A 22,603-nucleotide genomic window follows, 5' to 3' on the forward strand; every position below is an offset into this window, starting at 1 on the left:
TGTTAAAATCTCTTAAGAGATTTTAACAGAGTATAGCCATCAATGGAGGTCACGTGGTCTAAAGACAAGCTCAGATATCAGAATAATAGCTATAACAGCCGTTTTTGTGGGAAAACAGAATATATTATATTTTTATGAGTCACTCACAATGTTTTTATTGTGAAATACAGATTTCATACGAAGAGTTATTATCCCTTTAATGTTACTGCATATGCAAATAAAGCGACATGTACTCTCATGAGTGTGAAAACAACAAGAAACGCAAGAAGGTTCAGTACGTGATGGTCACAGTCTATAACACCACATTTTGTAATTTAAAAGTGTTACGTATTAAATCTGTGCTGTTGGATGAATCAGGTGATCATTCAACGTCTCTGCACAGCGCGTTACCATGTTGCTATTCTTGGTTCCATTGTAATGCAACGGCATGCAGCCCCCGCGGCGACTAGAAAACTGGCTCCGACGCATGCCCATCTCATACCTGAAAATGTAGCACTAAACCGTTTAAAGGCAGATCGTGTGTGTGTGTGTGTGTGTGGGGGGGGGGGGGGGGGGGGGGGGGGGCGGCTACGTAAGCTTCAGAGTGCCCACTCTTTCTCCCCTCTTACTCCCCCAAGACAAAACAAGCAATATTTCTTCGCCATGTCTATATAGGCCCGTAGCCAGCAATTGCAAAAACAGGGGGGGGTCTATCACCACAAATTTAACACGAATTCGACATGTGTTTTCTCATTCACTAATGATTTATAGTACTTCGCTCTTCATATTAATTTGCCCTGTGACTAATTTCCTGAAAACATCACTCATACCTTTCACGTCCATGATCCAGGTTGTGAGGCATATCGTCACGAGGTACATGGACGATCCCCAGCTGGACAGGAGTATAAAGTTGCTATCTGTCCACCCAAATGTGTATTTGGCGCTCACAGATATCGGACTCCAGGTATTGAATATAACGGCTTGGCAGATGGACAGAAGGCTGTAGATGAACAATATGTACCATCTTCGTTTGTATGCTCTTGTGTCCTCCCCCTCCACGGCGAATTCCTCTTTTGGTAATTGCACCGTCCTGTTCTTAAGTTCATCCATGGAGCGGTCTATATCAAAATTAAATAGCTCAGATTAGCTCAGCCTGGCCCCAATTTCACACACAAAATCAAATCTCATAATCAATTTACCCCCCCCCCCCCCCACACACACACACAGACACACTTGTACTATAAAACCAGCATTACAGGCCTACCAAACTACCAGACTCGGCACCTAAGGATCCTGAATTAACCGGTATATCGGACCACGCTACCCGTTTTCAAGGTGTGTGTCAGATCGCATTTCGGAGTATCATCCCCCAGAGCAAATTTTGTAGCACGACTGCGGGCTCATCCACGCTCGGCTGAACAACCTTAAACTGTACTCTTACTTTAGAGTACTCTATTTTATTGTCTCTATGGGGATATATGGGGACTTTACGACATTCGGTTTGAATGTTTTAACCACTTTTGACAGGGCTTTTTTGCATTGTATTAGATTAATGTGGCAGTCTAAGGTTCATCTAGGTGGCTTGCAAAATTATGCACCCGGTTTTAAAATCATATAGCGATTTTACGACAATCGTTTACTATCCAATCAAGGTGACAGCCGAGCATGTCAGGGCTCATCCTGTCGGTGTTCTGGCTGATACTCCGAAATGCGATCTGACACACACCTTGAAAACGGGTAGTGTGGTCCGATATACCGGTTAATTCAGGATCCTTAGGTGCCGAGTCTGGTAGTTGGGTAGGCCTGCATTAGCAATAGCTTATCCTGTACAAGTCATCAATAAACAGAAAATACTTATCACGTTCAGATAAAGGTACTAATCTTAATATGATGCTTCGCGGCAAACATAGCCCTAATGTGGATAGTTTGAACCGATCTGCAGAGTCTGTCTGGTGATTTTGAGCTTCTGTTCCCAGAAGATCCCATTCAAAGTTCTATGACTCGCTTTACATGTACAAGTACCCCTTACTAGTGTACATACTTTCATATTGGCCTAGCCAGAGCGTATCTTGACTATCTTTACACTTACCTGTATTTGGATACGTGCTGTATTTAAGTCGCACACACTACTGCATTGATCTGGAGTTATGCAAACTAAAATAAAACTAATTTTGGTGTGTGTGTGTGTGTGTCTGTTCTGATTTCTAGACGCCTCGTTAACGTGCCAAGTATGTGTCCTAGTGCGCAGTGAAGGTTGCGGTCCCAGAGATGAGTGGTATTTTTATCTACTGATAACATAATTTGAGGTCGCAAGCGGGAAAACTGGGTAATTGGTGGTGGTTGAAGGAGATGGAGGGGGGGGGGGGGGGGGCAGGTCGTGAGGGTGCTTTGGAGTCACTGTTAGGGTTTATCCCAGTAATCTGTCGTCTTTGGTTTTGTGCTGAAACTAGTTCTCATTTTGTATTTTATTATTAAATAGCTCAAATTTGTTTCCAGGAGAATGTAAAATACACTATGTGTAGATTTGTAGAACTTTGCCAATCGGTAGCACGTTTTCAGTAGTGCTTCGCACGTTTTAGCACTTCTTGTAAGAATTAACGTTTGTTTGACTAGTACCGTAAATGTTCTTAAATTTGGTACAGTAATAGTAATACCGTATTGTTCTTAAGCTTAGTACGAAAGCGTTATTTAAATTGCCTTACCTTTATAACCGTAATTAACCTAAAGTTTTACTAATAATATTTAAAGATATTGTCACAACTGTATTACCGTAATTGGCCTTCAGTTCTGGACGAAATGTTTTTGTAAACTCTACTTTGAAATTATCTTTCTATTGTATTTTGTTTAGCATTTCTTTTTAAAGTTTACCGCCACTATATCTCATCAAGACGTGTTGTATTGTATTGTTATGCTGTCTGATGACAAAAGTCAAAGATTAAAACAGGTTTATTCTTGGTATCGCATAAACACACTCTTTCAAACAAAATCTCATAAATATTCTCACACATCATTGTCTTGATGATCTGTACATGTAGCTCCTTCTTCATCTGTACATTTGCAAATATCATACGATTACCTTTCTACTGAACCTCAAACATACCTTAATTCGCAACAGTGGCAGATTTAGAGATGGGGTCAGAGGGGTACGTTCTGATCCCACCCCTTCGATTTCTGGTCCCCTCTTGAAATTAAAATCCACCCCTGCGTGATGAGCAATATATATAGCATATTACAGCCGAAGTGCGGATGCATGTACTATCACGCATACCTGGTGAACGCATTTGGTTGTGAGCAAGTGGCAATTCTCGGTACTCTTACTCTGTATTACAACACGTAATTCATTACGGCGGAGCATAAACCAACCGGTGTCTCCCACGTCACTGTTTGGGGACGTGCCTCCTCTCTCTCTGCTAATGTCACTGCGCTTGTAGACCAACTTATTATCAGTGAAACTTGTCTCGGTTCTTCTGACTTTAGTGCCTTCCACAATGCCAGTCACATCAACCGTAAGTTAATATAATTTGTTTGAGTTAAATTAAGTGCACAGAACTGCGTTACTTATCAATGCGGGTCACACCACGTGTGTGTTGTTTTGGCGTGGAGTTTTGATAAAATGGTTCGTTTTATTTTCCGTTTTATTTATGTCATGTATATTCATTTCCAACAAGTGGTACATGTAATCAAATGTCTATAGCGTGAGTAGTTAGAGATGGACGCCAGGGTTCTCTTTTACGTGAGGATTGTGTGAGGAATTATTTTTTTGTCTGTTTGTTTGTCTGTCTGTTTGTTTGTTCGTCTGTCTGTCTGTCTGTCTGTCTGTTTGTTTATTTGTCTGTCTGTCTGTTTGCTTGTTTGTCTGTCTGTCTGTCTGTCTGTCTGTATGTTTGTTTGTTTGTTTGTTTGTTTGTTTGTTTTTTATGGAGGGGTAACTATAGCTACCAATGCTTTTTTAAATTGTTTTCTTTTTTTAAAGTCTTATTAATTTTTTTCTTGTATATTTTTTATGACATCATTTTCTTTGTTTTTGAAAATCTTAGCTTGTCTGTAGGTAAAAGTAGGCTTGCACTGAAGTTTGATTCATAGTCGACTGTGATTATAGTCGATATAGGCAATTCCTATATCGACTATAATTATCAATAAACTAGTTCTATAGTACTGAACATTCAGAATAAAGTTTCTTGTGTGCAAACAATATACATGTTGACTAGTTGTCTATCACAGATAAAGATATGAAATGCTCGAAAAGCATGGTAAAAGTCGCCCTGCCTTATGGTTTACTATAGAGATAAGTTACTTACGATTCTTTTTTTTTTTTTACTTACGATTCTAATTACATCATTTACAGAAAAAGCAAAATAGAACGGTGCTTCAATGAAAAAAGTAATTTATTTCTCCCACTTTTACAAAACTTTTTATATGCATTTGTGTTTAGCGAATTACAGATTTCCACTTTATCTTCCAGTTTATTATCTATTGCAAGGCTCAAAACATTTAGAGAAAAATCTTTTGAATAGGTGAACCAGCAGGAATGGAATCAGTTACCATCAGAACTAAGGCACTTAAACTCAGCAGATGATTAAAAAAAAAGTAAAACTTATCTTTTCTCAAATATTAGAAACTATGTGAGTCTTCTTAACCTTGCACCCCTGTAAAGAAACAATATATATACCAATTTAAAGCAGGATATATATGCTTTCAAAACCAGTCTGTTTACTTTTTTAAACCGATAATTTTAAACATAAAAATGTAAGTGGTTGAAATCTTTTGATTTGCAAAGTCAAAATATTACAAATTCAAAAGTTTTTTTTTTGCATTTAACAAGCACGATCGTTCTTAAGACAGGCTACATTTCAACCTTATTCTAAAAAGGTAAAATATAAAGGGGTTTCTCTTAAATTCTTTTTTGCTTTAATTGCATGACGTCATGCAACGGTTTGTCAGTTTTGCATTTATCGTTTTTATCCTCTTGGGTTTCAATGCTACAAGTATCATTATATAAGTTTTATTTATTTCATTTTGGACATTAAAAAGTGGGAGGGACTTGAGAAACTAATTATTGAAAAAGTGCACAACAAGTTAATGAAGAGTACCTACATTGCAGATGTCGGTTGTCGAAAGACAAGAAAAAACTACGTAGATGTACAGCATTGTAAAAACTCTGTTGACGGGGAATTAGATGTTCTATCCTTACCAGCACATACACACACACTCGTTAAATGTTCATGCTACGGCATTTAGGTATTAAATGCTAGCCTTTTATCAATTTTTTTAATTACATATGTGCGATTTGTCTGAAAAGAGGGCAATTTATGAAGCTAGAATAGCCGATTGTGTGGAAAGTGACAGATATAATTTGATATGAGGGAAATCTATTTTAGTTGAATGTGGTGAATATATTATATGTGTCTTATGACCTGTGGACGCATTTTTATATAAATCGTGTAACCGCCTGTCGTCACGACCGTTTGCTTCGCAAGACCGGTTGATGGACGGTGTGATTGACGGGTAGTATCAAGCATGAATGAGTTTGACGACAGCCAGGTAGGTTTTCAAAAGTTGTTTTAGAAGTTGTTTAGGAAGGTCCGGGGAAGAGGAACTGAACTATAGAAAAAAATTGAGAAAGGCTGAACGTGACATTAATGTTTTCAACACCTTTTTTCTGCGGTTGTAGATCTTACAAGGCGTAGATGCTCATGTTGAAATACATCAATTCAAATTGATAAGCTTATTGGCCACTTTTTTAATGGCAATTTAGTACTTCTATTGATTAGAATGAAAATATTGTAGTCTGACGATAACAAAATTCAGCGTTTTTAACCATAGGTATTTTGAACCTACAATATTGACAATTTGAAAACTGAAGTTAAAAAAGACATGATTGCTTCTGATTCTGATAGAGTGCGAAAATTAAAGAGAGAGAACAAAAAACGTACATTTCTTTCCATTATACAATACGATACAGTTGCATTTTAGTCATGAATTATAATAATAATAATAATAATAATAATAATAATTTATTGAGCACAGAAATGTTTTTTTTTTACATTTAGAGGCTCTCTAGCTACTATATATATATATATATATATATATATATATATATATATATATATATATATATATATATGGAAAGATAGTACTAATAGTAAATAAATGAAAAAAAAATTATACCTATATAATGTTATACAAAATACATTGTAGTAATATACAGGTGAGGTGCATGAAATCTTTGTGTTAATTACGTTTTTTCATAATTTCACTTATAAAATTCCCTACTGCAATTGCACTCTGTTCAGTGGGTGGGTTTAGAATGAAGTCAAACTGTTTGACCTTGTCTGCTAGACCCTGCAAGTTTAACTCTGGTATGCATTCGAATAGCAATTTTCTTTCAATTTCGTGATGGGCGCAATTTAGGAAAAAATGAATTTCATCTTCCACCTCATTACAATGGGGGCATTTTCGGTCTGAAAGTTGTGTTTTTGGGTTTGTATGTCAAGACAAGTTCAAGACACCAAAACGATATGAAGGATACATGAAAAAAGGAATTTATTTAGTTGATGATACTTTGAAAAGCTGAAAGGACCAGATCATTTTGATAACGAAGTTGCAAGATCACCTAGCAGTGAATTTATTTTCAGTTTGCATTGTAGTATGTCTTCTAAGACTGGGTTCCCATACCTAGATCGATTTCTCGCTAAATTTTGCTTTCAGCTTAAGCGGCTCAGATGTCTGGCACGCCAACTGAAGCTGTAAAACGATAATTTATTACCCCCCAGCAGCTTCAGTAGGCGTGACAGACAACTAAGGCGCCTAAATTGATTGCAATTTAGCGAGAATCCCCTCGGAGATAGATCGATTAACAGTTAGTACAATAGGGTCCGGGAATGGTCCTTAGGAATCGAATTGGATATACTGAATGGCTTTCTTATCACTTCAGATTCAAGGAAAATGGTACGAGATAAAATTCTACGAACCTAACCTCAACCCAAAATGGTTGTGGATTGACTACATAAATGAGTTCACCACTGTGGGAGATGGGGTACTGTTATGGGAACTGCGGGGAAGGTATGTGTATGTTTTCAAGTTTTGAGCAGATGACTTGTTTCATTATGTGCTTCATCGAACAAATGAATTTCTCTCGAACAAATTAATATTCTAAAATTTTCACTTGGCTGCGATAAATGTAGCCATAGTTTTTTTTTCGTAGAACAAGAAATGCGTGCTTGCGTGTTGTTATTACCAGGCGAGTGTTCGACTGTTTTCAGAGAGTTGGTGTTGACTGCACTTCTTCCATCTTTCCATGATCATAATAAATTAACATATATATTTCATCTGGATTTTCTATCAAGCAGGAAATAACTGGCACATTTTATGTACATATTTTGTTTTTTTTTCCTTCCTTTTGAGGACCGACTTTTCAGGTTTATTTACGCCGTAATTTTTGATTTAAGGAAACACACAGTATAAAACGTGGCTTTTATTGATTTTCAGACTGGAAGTCGACCCTTGCAAATGTTTTCACTACATTCGTTACCTTGTGCCGACTTGCACTCTAGGCAACTACGTCTTCAATAAAAGTAGGTTTTACTGCCTTTGTGAATTAGACATAAAAGCACGAGACCTTATAAAGCTATTGCGATCCGTCTGCAAACCCAGGGACATTTGGGTGACAAGGTTTCTAAAGTCCGTTTTTTAAAAATTTTATTAGAACTCAAGCATTGTATAGTACTACGACATACCTGTAGTATGGATCTAAAGATCGTCGGTTGATTCAACAATTTGATATATGAAATTAAATAAACCTGCAGTCGTTAGTCATTTTATAATCCTATAATCCTAAAATATTATTATTATTATTATTATTTTTTTTTTTTTTGGGGGGGGGGTAAACTGCTGATGTTATTTTTAGGAGAAGAAAGGAATGCATTAATATAAAGAATTGCGGTATTTACGTACTTACATTGGCACGTAAAAGTACATTGTGTAACTTCAGTAGATATAGCCTTTGGTATTATACATGTTAAATTGAGGCCAATATCTTTGTAGAACATCCTAGAGAAGTTTTTTAAATAAGGACAGTCTAAATAATGATGAACAAAACATTTCGGACGAAGACAAAGAAGGGAACGTTACGTTTGTTACTACTGATTACGAAACGCATCTCATTACGGCGGAGCATAAACCAACTGGTATCTCACACGTCACTGTTTGGGGACGTGCCTCCTCTCTCTCTCTGCTGTTGTTGATACGATTGTAAACGAACTTATTATCAGTGACACTTGTTTCGGTCCTTCTGACCTTGCTGACTTCCAGTATTCCAGACACACCGACTGTAAGTTAATATAATTTGTTTGAGTTAAATTAAGAGTACAGAACGCAGGTACTCATAAATTCAGGTGCGCTGTTGTTAGCTTTTGCCTTCACACACTTCCCAGCGGGCAAAATATGTTGTTTTAACATTGAAACAACGTTGAACCATAACGTTGATAAGACGTTGGATAAACATTGGATTTGAAATTTAACTCAACCTCAGATAACAACGTTGTATCAACGTCAGATAACAACATTGTATCAACCCCAGTTGTTAGACAACATTCTTGCATGAAAAGACATTGAAATGACCTGAGGGTAGGGTATAAAAGTACGGCCTTTAAGTTAAAATTTCCAAGGTTTATATATATATATATACGTTTATATATATATATTTGACCAGTAATTACGAAGAAACGAATAAGAGTCTTTTGAAAGATTTTAAAAAATCTTAGCAACTCGCACACATATATATTAAAAAAATCCTGAATTGGGTCAGGTATATAGTACACAAACATTTGACTTGAACCAAACAGTTGGCTTTCTCATCCATGGGGGCTTTTATCTCGATTTTAAATGAAAATACCTGTAAAGTTCAATATCAGTGTAAAAGCTATTCTCGTCCACATTGATGATTAATATTCTTGAGAGCTAGGGCATGAAGTATTGTAAGCACTTACACTCTTGCTAATAATGATGGGATTTTTTTTCATGTATTCGCTTTTTTATGTTTCACAGTGCCAATTTTCACATAACCATTGATTTCTGGCTAAATTCTTTGGCAAATTTGGAATTTCGCTACGTACGATGTCAAAAAAAAAAAAAAAAAAAAAAAAAAAAAAAGATTTCATCATACGGCGCCTCTAGGCTTAAAGTCGGCTACACCAATGATTTTGTGAAAACTACCACCAGAATAAATAAGAAAGCAGCAAAGCAGTCAAACAGACGAGTGAAAACTAATAGAAGCGGAGGCATTCAAACAGTTTGAGGAAGTTGAATTTAACCCCCCCCCCCCCCCCCCCAACATTCATTCGGTGGCCATATCGTAGAGAATATTTCACTGAAATGGGGTTGTGTTTAAATACTCGAAAAAATTTGATTTTATCGTCGGAAGAGGGGGGTCTTGTAATATCATAAATTCTCTTTATTAGCAGTAAAATATATCACGGCGTCAGATCAAGTTGATAAATTCACATCTTGAAAAAGCATTTTGATAAAAAACCTTTTTTTTTTTTTGCATAATCATAGTCCTTATCTCCGACCTTCTCTCTTTCAAACAGTGAACATTGTAAAAGAGTAAAATAATTTTTCTTTTGTTACTTCTGCATCCAAAAGAGTTTATAGTCGACGCTGTCATCATTTTTAAATCTCACTCCAGTATCAAACCATTATTGAACTGCTGATTTCAGTCTGTGTGGATACGGGCAAGTGCATTTTACACCCGCTTCTGTTTATTTAATTCAATAATTTAGTGCACTAGTGCCGCTGTGCTTAATGTTATTTGCGTTTTGAAAGTGGGTCGCCTCCCCTCCGCTGGATCTGTATCATATGATCTGAAACACAATATGGTCTGATATTTTGTCCTTAACTTTTTTTATTTACTTGTTTTATTTATTTATTTATTTATTTATTGAAAGGACCAGTCTGGGCAGCCGCAGTTGGCTAGAATTAACTCCCTGGATGTATTCCGTTTCTTTCTCCACCTCGACCTCATCACTGGCAATGATGTTAGCCCTGTAGGCGAGGGTTTGGATCATACTGAGATGGTGCACCAGAAGAGGGTTGGAACCGTTATGCAAATATTGATCGGTGAGTGCTACCGCTATGTAAACTTTTGTTTCAAAGTTCCTATTGGTATCAATTAAGTGACACGCGACAGTCTAGAAACGGGAGACCGGACCCTGGAAGACATCCCGAGCGTTACACCGCGTGCCACCGGTGACAACTCAAATTCAGTACTAAATGTATAAAACTGCACTTAGATAAGATAAGAGTTTATTCAGCCATTAAAATACAAATAAAAATTCGCATATAACCGCAATTGGATTGCTATTCAGTAAGATGTATAAGATTTCTAGGTTGCAAGATTCTAAATTTTGTTCCAAAAATGAATCCTGAATCCCGAGAGATATTTGTCAATACAATCAACTTACTCTCAAAAACGTTATCCATTTCTGTTGTTTATGTAGAAATATCGTGATCGAGAAATGAAGTCACATTAAAACGGAAAAGGTCACAAGGCACACAGGTTCTGTCCGTTCTGTTTGCCAAAGAACGATTCCAAAAAAGAGGATGAGATCCATTTTCTGATTTCGTGTCCACTATACCATAAATTCAGGAAGACACACTTCCTAACGGCATGGATGAAACAAGTGCGAATAATGTTGTTTATATGTGACGATAGACGGAATATTCTTTTTTAACCAGGTTTATGACTGCTGCATTTGCCTTGAACATGTAACTTTATTTAGTGTAAACGGATTGACTGTATAATATAGAAAGTAACCTGTTAACTGTTTATTTGTTCATATCTGTCTGTGTATTTAAGTAAATACAGGTATACAGGCAGAGTTAAACTATATTATAGGTATGAAGCCTTTCACTATGCACAGGGGCGGATCCAGAGTTATTTTCTGACAGTCTTCCGAATTATCTTTGTGAATCTATCCTCCATTTTTGACCGTCTTCCGACAGAAAAAATTAGATACCCGTCAATGTAAACTTGAAAATCTGACCGTCTTCCGGAAGACCCAGAAGACGCCCTAAATCCGCCCCTGAATGCAAATAAAGAACCAAAAAGGAATTAAATTGGTGGACAGGTGGCAGTGTGGTAGATTTTGATTTGTCTTTAGTGTTCAGACTGGACGGAGGTGGTTCTTTTTGTATGTACACGAAGTCACGTTTGTGCCTTGGTAATGGCGTTAAAATGGTCGTTAATGGCTTGCTGTGTGCCTTTGGCCATAAAAATATACGGGTACACTTAAGTTGTGTGAAAAACATAATGGTATCCCCATTTCTGGTGGCAATTTACTGACAGAACGACGATGGGCTTAGATCATATTAAAAACAATTCGGTTTTGATTGAAGCGCGGACACAAATGTGTTTTTGTGTCCCAGATTGAAATCAGTTTATTTCAATTTTCAATTAATGCAGCGTTAAACACAGCAGACCTTTAATAGAATGTAGTGGACAACACGAAGGGCAAAACATGTCTTACTCAATTTAAACACGTTTCCAGTAGAAGCTGAGGCTGTCTGTCATGCTCAGGCCTCTGATCTTGTTTTAACATTTACATAACAGATAAGTTTTCGTTAGATTTGGACATGCCTTTTTTATGTCTGTGATACTGATAATTCCTCAAGCCGCTTTTTTTTTTTTTTTTTTTTTTTTTTTTTTGGGGGGGGGGGGGGGGGGGAGGGGACTCTGACCAAAGGGTGCGCTAGCAGTCTGTTACAAAAATTTTGAAAGCGCAATGTAGTTTTGAATAGTATTTTTAGTAGGGCCCTGGGGGGGGGGGGGGGAGGGGGGGGTCTTGGGAACGAAGTGGGTAAGGGACCTTTTTCCCAAGCTGAAGGAAAAACTTTTTGCCGGTGACGATGATGATGGTCTTACAGCTCCTGTGAGCGGGGGAGGGGGGTGTTAAGGATCAAGATTGAGTTCTACTGACCTAGTATAAGTGGTCGAATAACTATATTGCACATGTGTGCGGACTTGGAATAGAACTATGTTAAAATACAGCATTGTAAATATAAATGGCTTGCTTTTTCTCTGTGAGGCTCAAAATGTTCTGATATCCCCTTGTACTTAGATTGATAAAGGTTTACGTTTTCGATGCTAGTAGATTTTTATTGACAAGGTTGGCTCCCTCCTGCCAAACAGGGGTATCATTTCCTCGTCACTTTTCAAAAGGCTGGACGCTTATTAGGTATTATTATTCTCATTCCTATTTTTGTTATATTTGTTTGTTTAAAATGAATTCCTTTGTGTCCTTTGTGGGGCGTATAACTCTTTCAGGGATGATAATTTGGAAAATATGGAGATCAAACTAACACTTGTAATGGTTGTTGTATGGCTGATGCCACAATTACACTGAATATATAAATAATATTTACTTAAACATGATTTAGCAGAATGTGGTGAATATTACATTTTATGTGGCTTATGATGTTTTGACACATTTATATGTTAACTGTGAAACCACCCGTGTTTATCACATCCCTGACATTTGCAACGTTGTAGAAAATCAAACCAAGATTTAGAAGCCAAAAGTGCCGTACACTTTAATTATTTATACATTTTCACGTGCACACACTTCTGATACACTTAACGTCGCTTTCCATCGAAATTGCTTCAAAAATACGGGTCCATATGAAGTCTACAGCCTCTAATACAGCAGACGCTGTATGTGCCTAACCTAGTAACCTGATGTGTCGCAAACGTTTGATGCTTAGTAATATTCTGGGTATTGCTATTATATGTCATGGAGCATATGGAATCATTGAAATCAGTAGTGTTTTGCTATTGTGTGCCTTGTGAAATACTTTTTAGGATTTTTAAAATATCTAAATCACTTTCTCCGTGAGGCTCTAAACCTTGTACCAAAGTTGAGAAAGATTTAAGTTTTTGCACCGACAGGGAGAGCATTTCCTCCTTACTTTTCAATACTTTCTTTAAAATCTTGTCACTTTTTGTAAGACTCAAAATGTTTCCATATCTTCTTGTGCCCAGGTTGATAGAGATTAAGAATTTGCTTCGAGTTGTTTTTCCCTTTTTATTGCCTTTATTGCCTTGGTCGGTCCCAATAATGAAGTTCTCTATCTGCTCCAATGTCAGATAATTGGTCTGTTGCCAGCGCAGAATATTGAATTAATTGTGTTTCAAACAATTTTTGTTTTCATCAGAAGTCGGAGAGGTGGAAAATTAGAAAATTAGAAAACAATTTCTGAAACAATTTCAAAATAATGTCTTTTGGTCACTATTTAGTAAACAATACAATTTAGAAGTTATAAAAGGCATTAATTTTAACACACTTCAGCCTTATTCTAAAAAGAAGAAATATAAAAGCAGGTAATCTTATTTCCTTATTTGCCTTAATTGCACGTTGACATGCAACGGTTTTGTCAGTGTTGCATTTATCGTTTTTATCCTCTTGGTTTTCAGTGTTAAATGTGTCATTATCTAAGGTTTATTTATTTCATTTTGGACATTGGCTTGAGAAACGTGCACAACAATTTAATGATGAGTACCTACATTACAGCTGTCTGTTGTCGCAATACAAGACAAGACTATGTAGAACCACAGTATTGTAAAAACTCTGTTGACAGGGAATAAGATGGTCTATCCATACCAGTACACATTCACACACACAAACACACACACATACACGCGCGCGAGCGAGCGCGCGCGCGTTACTTTTCAAGCTACGGCATATAGGTATTACATGCAGGGAATAAATCATTTTTTTAAATTACACACGCGTGTTTTGTCTAAAAAGAGGGCAATCTATAAAGCTAGAATAGCCCATTTCGTGGAAAAAGACGAATATAATTGGAAAGGGGCAATTTATTTTAGCTGAATGTGGTGAATATGTGTCTTAAGGTCTTTGAAGAATTTGTATATATCGTCTAACCGCCCGTGTTCATCACAATTCTAGCATTTACAACGTAAATGAAAGGTGAAAAAATGAAAGTCGTCTTCTTTCTCGTCGCGGCCGTTTGCTTCGCAAGATCAGTTGATGGACGGTGTGATTGTCGGGTAGTATCAAGCATGAGTGAGTTTGACGACAGCCAGGTACGTATTTAGTTGTTGTTTTAGAAATTGTTTAGGGAGGTACGGGAAATAAGAGCTGAACATGTCAAAATAAATTAATTCAAACTGATTAGCTTATGGGACAGGTGTAATACTTTATCTTTTAATTGGCAATTTAGTTCTTACTTCTGTTGATTAGACTGAAAAAATTCTAGTCTGGTAATAACGAAAGTTCAACCCTATAAACCATAAGCATTTTGAACTTACAATGTTCACAAATTAAAACCTGAAGATAAAAACAAAACACGAAAACGTGAATCTGAAAGATTAAGTGCGAAAATTACTGAGATAGAACAAAAATGTTTTCCATTATCCAATACGATGCAGTTGCATTTTAGTTATGATTATTTGAGCTAAATGTGTGTGAGAGGGAGATCGCCAGAGAGGGTTATTTCCTCACGGACCCTACGTCTCCCAACCAAACAAAATGCTTTTTTTTCTAAATGTCGAAGTTAAAGTTTCTTTAATGTTTTGGAAAGACTTATTTCGTTTCTATTTTTATTTCGGAGGGTATTAACGGTTTGCTATTAATACTGTAGGCCTACTTCTATACTTTAAAAAAAATCTCTGACAATCCTTTGGTAAGTTCACGACACCAAAACGATGTGACGGATACACGAAAAATGGAATTTATTTAGTTGATGATATTTTGGAAAGCTAAAATGACCAGAACATTTTGATTACAAAGCTGCAAGATTATCTGTCGATTTATAAATCTTTTCACCAGCACTGAATTTAATTGCATTGTAGTAGGCTTTCTAGGAACCGAATTGGATATACTGAATGGCTTTCTTATCAATTGAGATTGAAGAAAAATGGTACGAGATAAAATTCTATGAAACTAACTACGATCCAAACTGGTTGTGGGTTGACTATACCAATGAGTTCACCTTTTTTGAGAATGGGACACTGTTACGGGAGTTGCGAGGGAGGTATGTGTACGCCTATATTTTCAAGTTTTTGGCAGAATACTTGCTTGATTGTTTGCTACATCGAAAAAATGAATTTTTCTCGAAAAATAAATATTCTAAAAATTTCACTCGGCTGCGATAAATGTAAGTAACGTTAGTTGTTTTTTAGGTAAAGAAGCACGTGCTTATGTGTAGTTATTACATCGCGAGTGTTCGGTTGTTTTCAGAGAGGTTGTGTTGACTGCACTTCTTCCAACTTTTCATGGTCACAATAAATTAACATATATATTTGCATGTGGGTTTTCTTTAACCAAGCGGCATATTCTATTAACATACATTGGGTTTTTTCTTCTTTTTGAGTACTGACTTTTCATAGACATCGATGCAGTAACTTTTGATTTAAGAAAACACACTGTATAAAAATGACTTTTATTGATTTTCAGACTGGCGGTCGACCCTGACGAATGTTTTCACTACACTCGTTACCTTGAACCGACCGGTACTCCAGGCAGCTACGTCTACATTAAAAGTAGGTTTTACTGCCTTGATGAATTATATATTAAAAGCACGAGACTTAATAAAGCGATTGCAATCCTTTGGTTAACCCGTGGGCATTAGGGGTACAAGGTTTCTTAAGTGTGCATTTTTTTTTCAATTTTATCAGAACTCAAGCATTGTATAGTAGTGGGACATACCTGCCGTATGCTTTTAAAGATCGTTGATTGATTCAACAATTTGATATATGAAATTTTAAAAACCTGCAGTCGTTAGTCTTTGCTTTATAATCCTATAATCCTAAAACAGATTTTGGGGGATGGGGGGGGGGGGGGGTTGACTGCTGTTGTTGACTTAAAGAGGATGTAGAAAGACTGGCAATACATAGATATAAAAAGTCACGTTATTTAAGTACTTATATTAGAACTAAAATACATTCTGTACCTTAACTTGAGATACAATTTGCTATTACACATGTTTAATTGATACAAATATCTGTGAAATATCCTAGAGAAATTTTGGAGTCAGGATATTTCAAAATTGATGAACATATCTCTTCAGACGGCGTCAAATACAGGGAACTGTTGTTTGTTACTACTGATTACAACACCTATCTCATTACGGCGGAGTATAAACCAACCGGTATCTCACACGTCACTGTTTGGGGACGTGCCTCCTCTCTCTCTGCTAATGTCACTGCGCTTGTAGACCAACTTATTATCAGTGAAGCTTGTCTCGGTTCTTCTGACTTAAGTGCCTTCCACAATGCCAGTCACACCAACCGTAAGTTAATATAATTTGTTTGAGTTAAATTAAGTGTACAGAACTGCGTTACTTATCAATGCGGGTCACACCTGATGTGTGTTGTTTTGGCGTGAAGTTTTGATAAAATGGTTCGTTTTATTTTCCGTTTTATTTATATATGTCATGTAGATTCATTTCTAACAAGTGGTACATGCAATCAAATGTCTATAGCGTGGAGAAATAAGCAATATGTCATTTTTCTATTCTTCAGCATGCCCATAGAGACAACATGAACCAAGCCAGATAAGCGCCAACATGATCGAGGCAATTCCTATATCGACTATAATTATCAATGAACTAGTTCTGTAGTATTGAACATTCAGAATAAAGTTTCTTGTGTGCAAACAATATACATGTTGACTAGTTGTCTATCACAGATAAAGAAATGAAATGAAATGCTCGAAAAGCATGGTAAAAGTCGCCCTGCCTTATGGTTTACTATGGAGATAAGTTACTTACGATCCACATTACATCATTTACAGAAAAGCAAAATAGAACGGTGCTTCAGTGAAAAAAGTAATTTATTTCTCCCACTTTTACAAAACTTTTTATGTGCATTTGTGTTTAATGAATTACAGATTTCCACTTTATCTTCCTGTTTACTATCTATTGGTTTATTATCTGTTGCAAGGCTCAAAACATACGGAGAAAAATCAGGAATGAAATCGTTTACCATCAGAACTAAGGCACATAAACTCAGAAGATGATTAAAAAAACAGTAAAACTTATCTTTTCTCAAATATTAGAAACAATATGGGTCTTCTTAACCTTGCATCCCTGTAAAGAAACAATATACACACACTGGACAATAGAAGTGTCACCCCCTGAATCAGAGTAATCAAAGTTATAATGCCTGGTCTACTTATAATGTGACTAATGAGTATAAAACAGCTGTACCATGGAATTGTATTGTTGGTCTTTTTGTGAAATTTGATGTTAATAAAATGATACCAGGAGCATATCATTCCACAGTCAAATATCTCCCCCAAAGTATTGGTTCAGTAGGGGTGACACTTCTATTGTTCATTGTGTGTATATACCAATTGGAAAAAGGGTATATGCTTTCAAAACCAGTCTGTTTACTTAAAACGATAATTTTTAAACATAAAAATGTAAGTGGTGGAAATCTTTTGATTTGCAAAGTCAAAATATTACAAATTCAAAAGTTTTCTTTTTGCATTTAACAAGCACGATCGTTCTTAAGACAGGCTACACTTCAACCTTATTCTAAAAAGGTAAAATATAAAGGGGTTTCTCTTAAATTCTTTTTTGCTTTAATTGCATGACGTCATGCAACAGTTTGTCAGTTTTGCATTTATCGTTTTTATCCTCTTGGGTTTCAATGATACAAGTATCATTATATAAGTTCTATTTATTTCATTTTGGACATTAAAAAGTGGGAGGGGCTTGAGAAACTAATTACTGAAAAAGTGCACAACAAGATAATGAAGAGTACCTACATTGCAGATGTCTGTTGTCGAAAGACAAGAAAAAACTACGTAGATGTACAGCATTATGAAAACTCTGTTGACCGGGAATTAGATGTTCTATCCTTACAAGCACATACACTCACACACGCGTTATATGTTCATGCTACGGCATTTAGGTATTAAATGCGTTTTTTTATCTATGTTTTAATTACATATGCGTGATTTGTTTAAAAAGAGGGCAATTTATGAAGCTAGAATAGCCGATTGTGTGGAAAATGACAGATATAATTTAATATGAGGGCAATCTATTTTAGTTGAATGTGGTGAATATATTATATGTGTCTTATGACCTTTGGATGCATTTTTATATAAATAGTGTAAGCGCCTGTGCTCAGCACATTTAGCATTTACAACGTAAATGAAAAGTGAGAAAATGAAAGTCGTCTTTTTCCTCGTCGCGGCCGTTTGCTTCGCAAGATCGGTTGATGGACGGTGTGATTGTCGGGTAGTATCAAGCATGAGTGAGTTTGACGACAGCCAGGTAAGTTTTCAAAAGTTGTTTTAGAAGTTGGTTAGGAAGGTCTGGGAAAGAGGAACTGAACTATAGAAAAAAATTGAAAGCCTGAACGTAACATTAATGTTTTCAACACCTTTTTTTCAGCGGTTGTAGACCTTACAAAGCGTAGATACTCGTGTTGAAATAATCAATTCAAATTGATTAGCTTATGGGCGACTTTTTTAATGACAATTTAGTACTTCTATTGAATAGAATGAAAATATTGTAGTCTGACGTTAACAAAAATTCAGCGTTATTAACCATAGGTATTTTAAACCTACAATATTGACAATTTGAAAACTGAAGTTAAAAAAACATTAATGCTTCTGACTCTGATAGAGTGCGAAAATTACTGAGAGAGAACAAAAAACGTGCATTTCTTTCCATTATCCAACACGATACAGTTGCATTTTAGTTATGAACATTTGAGCTAATTGTGTGAGCTCATATCTGTCAACATTGCCAGAGAGGGAAATTTCCTCACGTACCCTACGTCTCCTACCCCAACTAAATGCTTTTTTAAAATGTCGAAGATAAAATTTCTTTAATCTTTGGAAAGACTTGTTTCTTTTTTGATTTCGAAATGTATTAACAGTTTGCTATTAATACTGCATTTCTGTACTTTTTAAAATCACTAAACTAATTTAGTAAGTTCACAACACCAAATTGATATGACGGATACACGAAAAAAGGAATTTATTTATTTGATGATACTTTGGAAAGCTAAAAGGACCAGATCATTTTGATTACGAAGTTGCAAGATCACCTGTCGATTTATAAATCTCTCCGCTAGCAGTGAATTTATTTTCAGTTTGCATTGTAGTAGGCCTTCTGAGACTGGGTTCCCATACCTAGATCGATCCAACCGGATCGATCCATCTCCAAGCGATTTCTCGCTAAATTGCTGTCAGCTTAAGCGGCTTAGATATCTGGCACGCCTACTGAAGCTGCTAAACGATAATTTATTACCCCCTAGCAGCTTCAGTAGGCGTGACAGACATCTAAGCCGCCTAAATTGATTGCAATTTAGCGAGAATCCCCGCGGAGATAGATCGATTAACAGTTAGTACGATAAGGAATGGTCCTTAGGAATCGAATTGGATGTACTGAATGGCTTTCTCATCACTTCAGATTCAAGGAAAATGGCACGAGATAAAATTCTACGAACCTAACCTCGACCCAAATTGGTTATGGGTTGACTATACCAATGAGTTCACCGTTATTGGAAATGGGACACTGTCGTGGGAACTGCGGGGAAGGTATGTGAATGTTTTCAAGTTTTGAGCAGATGACTTGTTTCATTATGTGCTTCATTGAACAAATGAATTTCTCTCGAACAAATTGATATTCTATAATTTTCACTTGGCTGCGATAAATGTAACCATAGTTTTTTCGTAGAACAAGAAATGCGTGCTTGAGCGTAGTTATTACCACGCGAGTGTTCGGCTGTTTTCAGAGAGGTAGCGTTGGCTGCACTTCTTCCAACGTGCTAACAATATTATTGCCATAGTTTCTTTCAAGCAGGAACTAAGCGGCCTTTTTTTATGTACATACATTGTGTTTTTTTTTCCTTTTTTTTTTTGAGTACTGACTTTTCAAATTTATTTACGCCGTAATTTTCTGATTTAAGAAAACGCAGTATAAAACGTGACGATGATTTTCAGAGTGGCGGTCGACCCTGACGAATGTTTTCACTACACTCGTTACCTTGAACCAACCGGCACTCCAGGCAACTACATCTACTTTAAGAGTAAGTTTTACTGCCTTGGTGAATTAGACATAAAAGCACGAGACTTAATAAAGTAATTGCAATCCGTCGACAAAGCCAGGGGCCGTTGGGTGACAAGGTTTCTGAAGTCCGTTTTTTTAAAAAAATATTGAATCTCAAGCATTGTATAGTAGTACGACGTACCTGTGGCATGCTTCTAAAGATCGTCGATTGATTCAACAATTTGATATATGAAATAAAATAAACCTGCAGTCGTTAGTCGTTGCTTTATAATCCTATGATCCTAATATGATTTTATTTATTTATTTATTTATTTTATTATTTTTTTTGGGGGGGGGGGGGGCGGGGAAGGGTAAACTGTTGTTGATACTTTTAGGAGAAGAAAGTAATGCATTTAAATAGAGAATTGCGGTATTTACTTACTTAGATTGGCACGTGCAAGTACATTGTGTAACTTCACTAGATATAGCCTTTGGTATTATACATGTTGAATTGAGGCAAATATCTTTGTAGAACATCCTAGAGATATTTTTGAAGTCAGGACAGTCTAAATAATGATGAACATTCCATTTCAGACGGCGTCAAAAACAGGGACGTTGCGTTTGTTACTACTGATTACAACACGTATCTAATTACGGCGGACCAAAAACCAACCGGTATCTCGCACGTCACTGTTTGGGGACGTGCCTCCTCTCTCTCTGCTAATGTAGCTGCGCTTGTAGACCAACTTATTATCAGTGAGACTTGTCTTGGTTCTTCTGACTTTGGCGCCTTCCACAATTCAAGTCACACCAACCGTAAGTCAATGTGATTTATTTGAGTTAAATTAATAGTACAGAACGCAGGTACTCATAAATGCAGGTGCGCTGTTATTAACTTTTGCCTTCACACACTTGCTTTGTGTTTTTCTGTCGTAGAGTTTTGATAAACTTGTTCGTTTTAATTTTCTTGATTTATTGCCACGCGATGTCATGTATCAGGCCTGTAGCCAGGGGGGGTTCGGGGGGTTCGAAAGAACCGCCCCTTTTGCTGGGAAAAGGTCCACTCTGGGTTAAATTTGATCTTGTTACATGAAGTTTTTATGGGGAAAAGGTCCACTTTTTCAGAAAAAGAACCCCCCTTTTAAAAAAATTTAAAATTGCTGGCTACGGGCCTGTGTATATACATCCAAACAAGTGGTACAATTCATACATGTAATTAAATGGTTACTGTCCTTTACTAAAGCACGGAGAAATAAGCATATGTTGTCTTTTTATTCTTCAGCATGCCCATAGAGGAAACATGGACCAAGCCAGACGAGCGACTTCATGAGGCATTTCCTATATCGACAATGATTATCAGTGAACTAGTTCTGTAGTATTGAATATTCAGAATAAATTTTCTTGCGTGCAAACAATATACATGTTGACGAGTTGTCTATAATAAAGAAATGAAATGCTCGGAAATCATTGTAAAAGCATGGTTTAATATGGAGATAGTTACTTACGGTTCTAATTTCATCATTTACAGAAAAGCAGAATAGAATTATGCTTCAGTGAAAAGTAAATTATTTTTCCTGCTTTTACAAAACTTTTTATTTATAACTTGTCGTATGCATTAGTGTTTAACGAATTATAGATTTCCACTTCATCTTTCTATTTCTTATCTATTGCAAGGCTTAAAACATTTGGAGAAAAATCTTTTGAATACGTGAACCAGCAGGAATGAAATCAGTTACCATCAGAATTAAAAAGGCTCAGAAGATGATTTAAAAAAAGTACTAAAACTTATCTTTTCTAAAATATTATACACGATGTAATTCTTTTTAACTTTGCAACTTTGTTTAAAAAAAGATATCTACTGATTTAAAGCAGGATATATGCTGTTAAAACCAGTCTGTTTACTGTCTTAAAACCATACTTTTGTAACACAAAAATGTAATTGGTGAAACTCTTATAATTTTCAAAGCCAAAACCGTACAAATTTAAAGGTTTTTTTACATTAAACAAGCACGGTCGTTCTTAAGACAGGCTAGATATTTGCTTTCTTCTTAGCATTGTTCTTTTGCTCTTGAAAACATGTAAGATATAGGTAGATCCCCCCTTTCCCCCAATGTTATTTAAATGTAAAGAATGCTCCATTAAAGCAGAGGCAAAAGTATATAAATACTGAAACAAAATTCATTTCACTCTCTCAAGAAAAAATACTTTATCTCCTTGTAAACTACAATTGCGTGTTACGTTTTATATCAGGATAACCTGTTTTATCTGCACATACTCCGTGCAGAGGTGATAGCATATTTTATATATCTCATGAACTATTGGAACGATTTTTTTTTCACTGATATAACATTCACAGCACACAGTGAAAGTTGGCTAAAGACAAACTTATTTTACATTGATAAGTAATGAATAATATTATTTTTCTAAGTAGCTGTTCTATACTTGCATACATTTAAAACAATACATGACATTTAAAGGGCGAACACATTGTATTAGGTCATATACGCTAAAATATCTCAAATGCTGATGCTTACACTTATAGACTGGTAAAAGAATTACGAAGATACGAATAAGAGTCTTTAAAATCTTAGCAACACGCACA

The 22,603-nt window shown here is 36.2% G+C and overlaps 2 protein-coding genes and 1 long non-coding RNA gene across 4 annotated transcripts; 2 read left to right on the top strand and 1 right to left on the bottom strand.

Annotated features, from left to right (window-relative positions):
- Window positions 1–198: 198 nt before the first annotated feature.
- LOC106177405 (uncharacterized) lies at window positions 199–2,203 on the bottom strand. The gene is made up of 3 exons (XR_001239830.2): window positions 2,069–2,203; window positions 810–1,097; window positions 199–481 (listed from the first exon to the last, which is right to left on the bottom strand). It is a non-coding gene; the product is annotated as an uncharacterized LOC106177405 (long non-coding RNA).
- Window positions 2,204–13,917: 11,714 nt separating this feature from the next.
- LOC106177021 (uncharacterized) lies at window positions 13,918–21,416 on the top strand. 2 transcript variants are annotated; one of them, XM_087018157.1, is made up of 5 exons: window positions 13,918–14,077; window positions 19,423–19,550; window positions 19,956–20,041; window positions 20,596–20,817; window positions 21,284–21,416. In XM_087018157.1, exons 1-5 carry the CDS (start codon window positions 13,955–13,957, stop codon window positions 21,292–21,294), a joined length of 570 nt encoding a protein of 189 aa, XP_086874283.1. In that variant the 5' UTR covers window positions 13,918–13,954; the 3' UTR covers window positions 21,295–21,416. The 2 variants fall into 2 exon arrangements, with proteins under 2 accessions (XP_086874283.1, XP_086874282.1); XM_087018156.1 differs by lacking the exon at window positions 13,918–14,077 and adding an exon at window positions 18,116–18,276.
- LOC147760778 (uncharacterized) lies at window positions 14,090–16,638 on the top strand. Its single transcript, XM_087018158.1, has 4 exons — window positions 14,090–15,027; window positions 15,450–15,535; window positions 16,063–16,284; window positions 16,517–16,638. Exons 1-4 carry the CDS (start codon window positions 14,879–14,881, stop codon window positions 16,525–16,527), a joined length of 468 nt encoding a protein of 155 aa, XP_086874284.1. The 5' UTR covers window positions 14,090–14,878; the 3' UTR covers window positions 16,528–16,638.
- Window positions 21,417–22,603: the final 1,187 nt, after the last annotated feature.

Source organism: Lingula anatina, chromosome 7 (assembly GCF_051362555.1).
Source record: "Lingula anatina isolate TDL-2025a chromosome 7, LinAna3.0, whole genome shotgun sequence".
NCBI classification, from domain to species: Eukaryota; Metazoa; Brachiopoda; class Lingulata; order Lingulida; family Lingulidae; genus Lingula; species Lingula anatina.

Excerpts from the sequence above, each read along its gene's own strand:
- LOC106177021 (XM_087018157.1), top strand. The coding sequence starts at position 13,955 with ATGAAAGGTGAAAAAATGAAAGTCGTCTTCTTTCTCGTCGCGGCCGTT. Across the intron at positions 14,078-19,422 it reads GTGAGTTTGACGACAGCCAG|ATTCAAGGAAAATGGCACGA; the intron begins GTACGTATTTAG and ends TCATCACTTCAG. Across the intron at positions 19,551-19,955 it reads TCGTGGGAACTGCGGGGAAG|AGTGGCGGTCGACCCTGACG; the intron begins GTATGTGAATGT and ends GATGATTTTCAG.
- LOC147760778 (XM_087018158.1), top strand. The coding sequence starts at position 14,879 with ATGGCTTTCTTATCAATTGAGATTGAAGAAAAATGGTACGAGATAAAA. Across the intron at positions 15,028-15,449 it reads TTACGGGAGTTGCGAGGGAG|ACTGGCGGTCGACCCTGACG; the intron begins GTATGTGTACGC and ends ATTGATTTTCAG. Across the intron at positions 15,536-16,062 it reads CAGCTACGTCTACATTAAAA|ACGGCGTCAAATACAGGGAA; the intron begins GTAGGTTTTACT and ends ATATCTCTTCAG.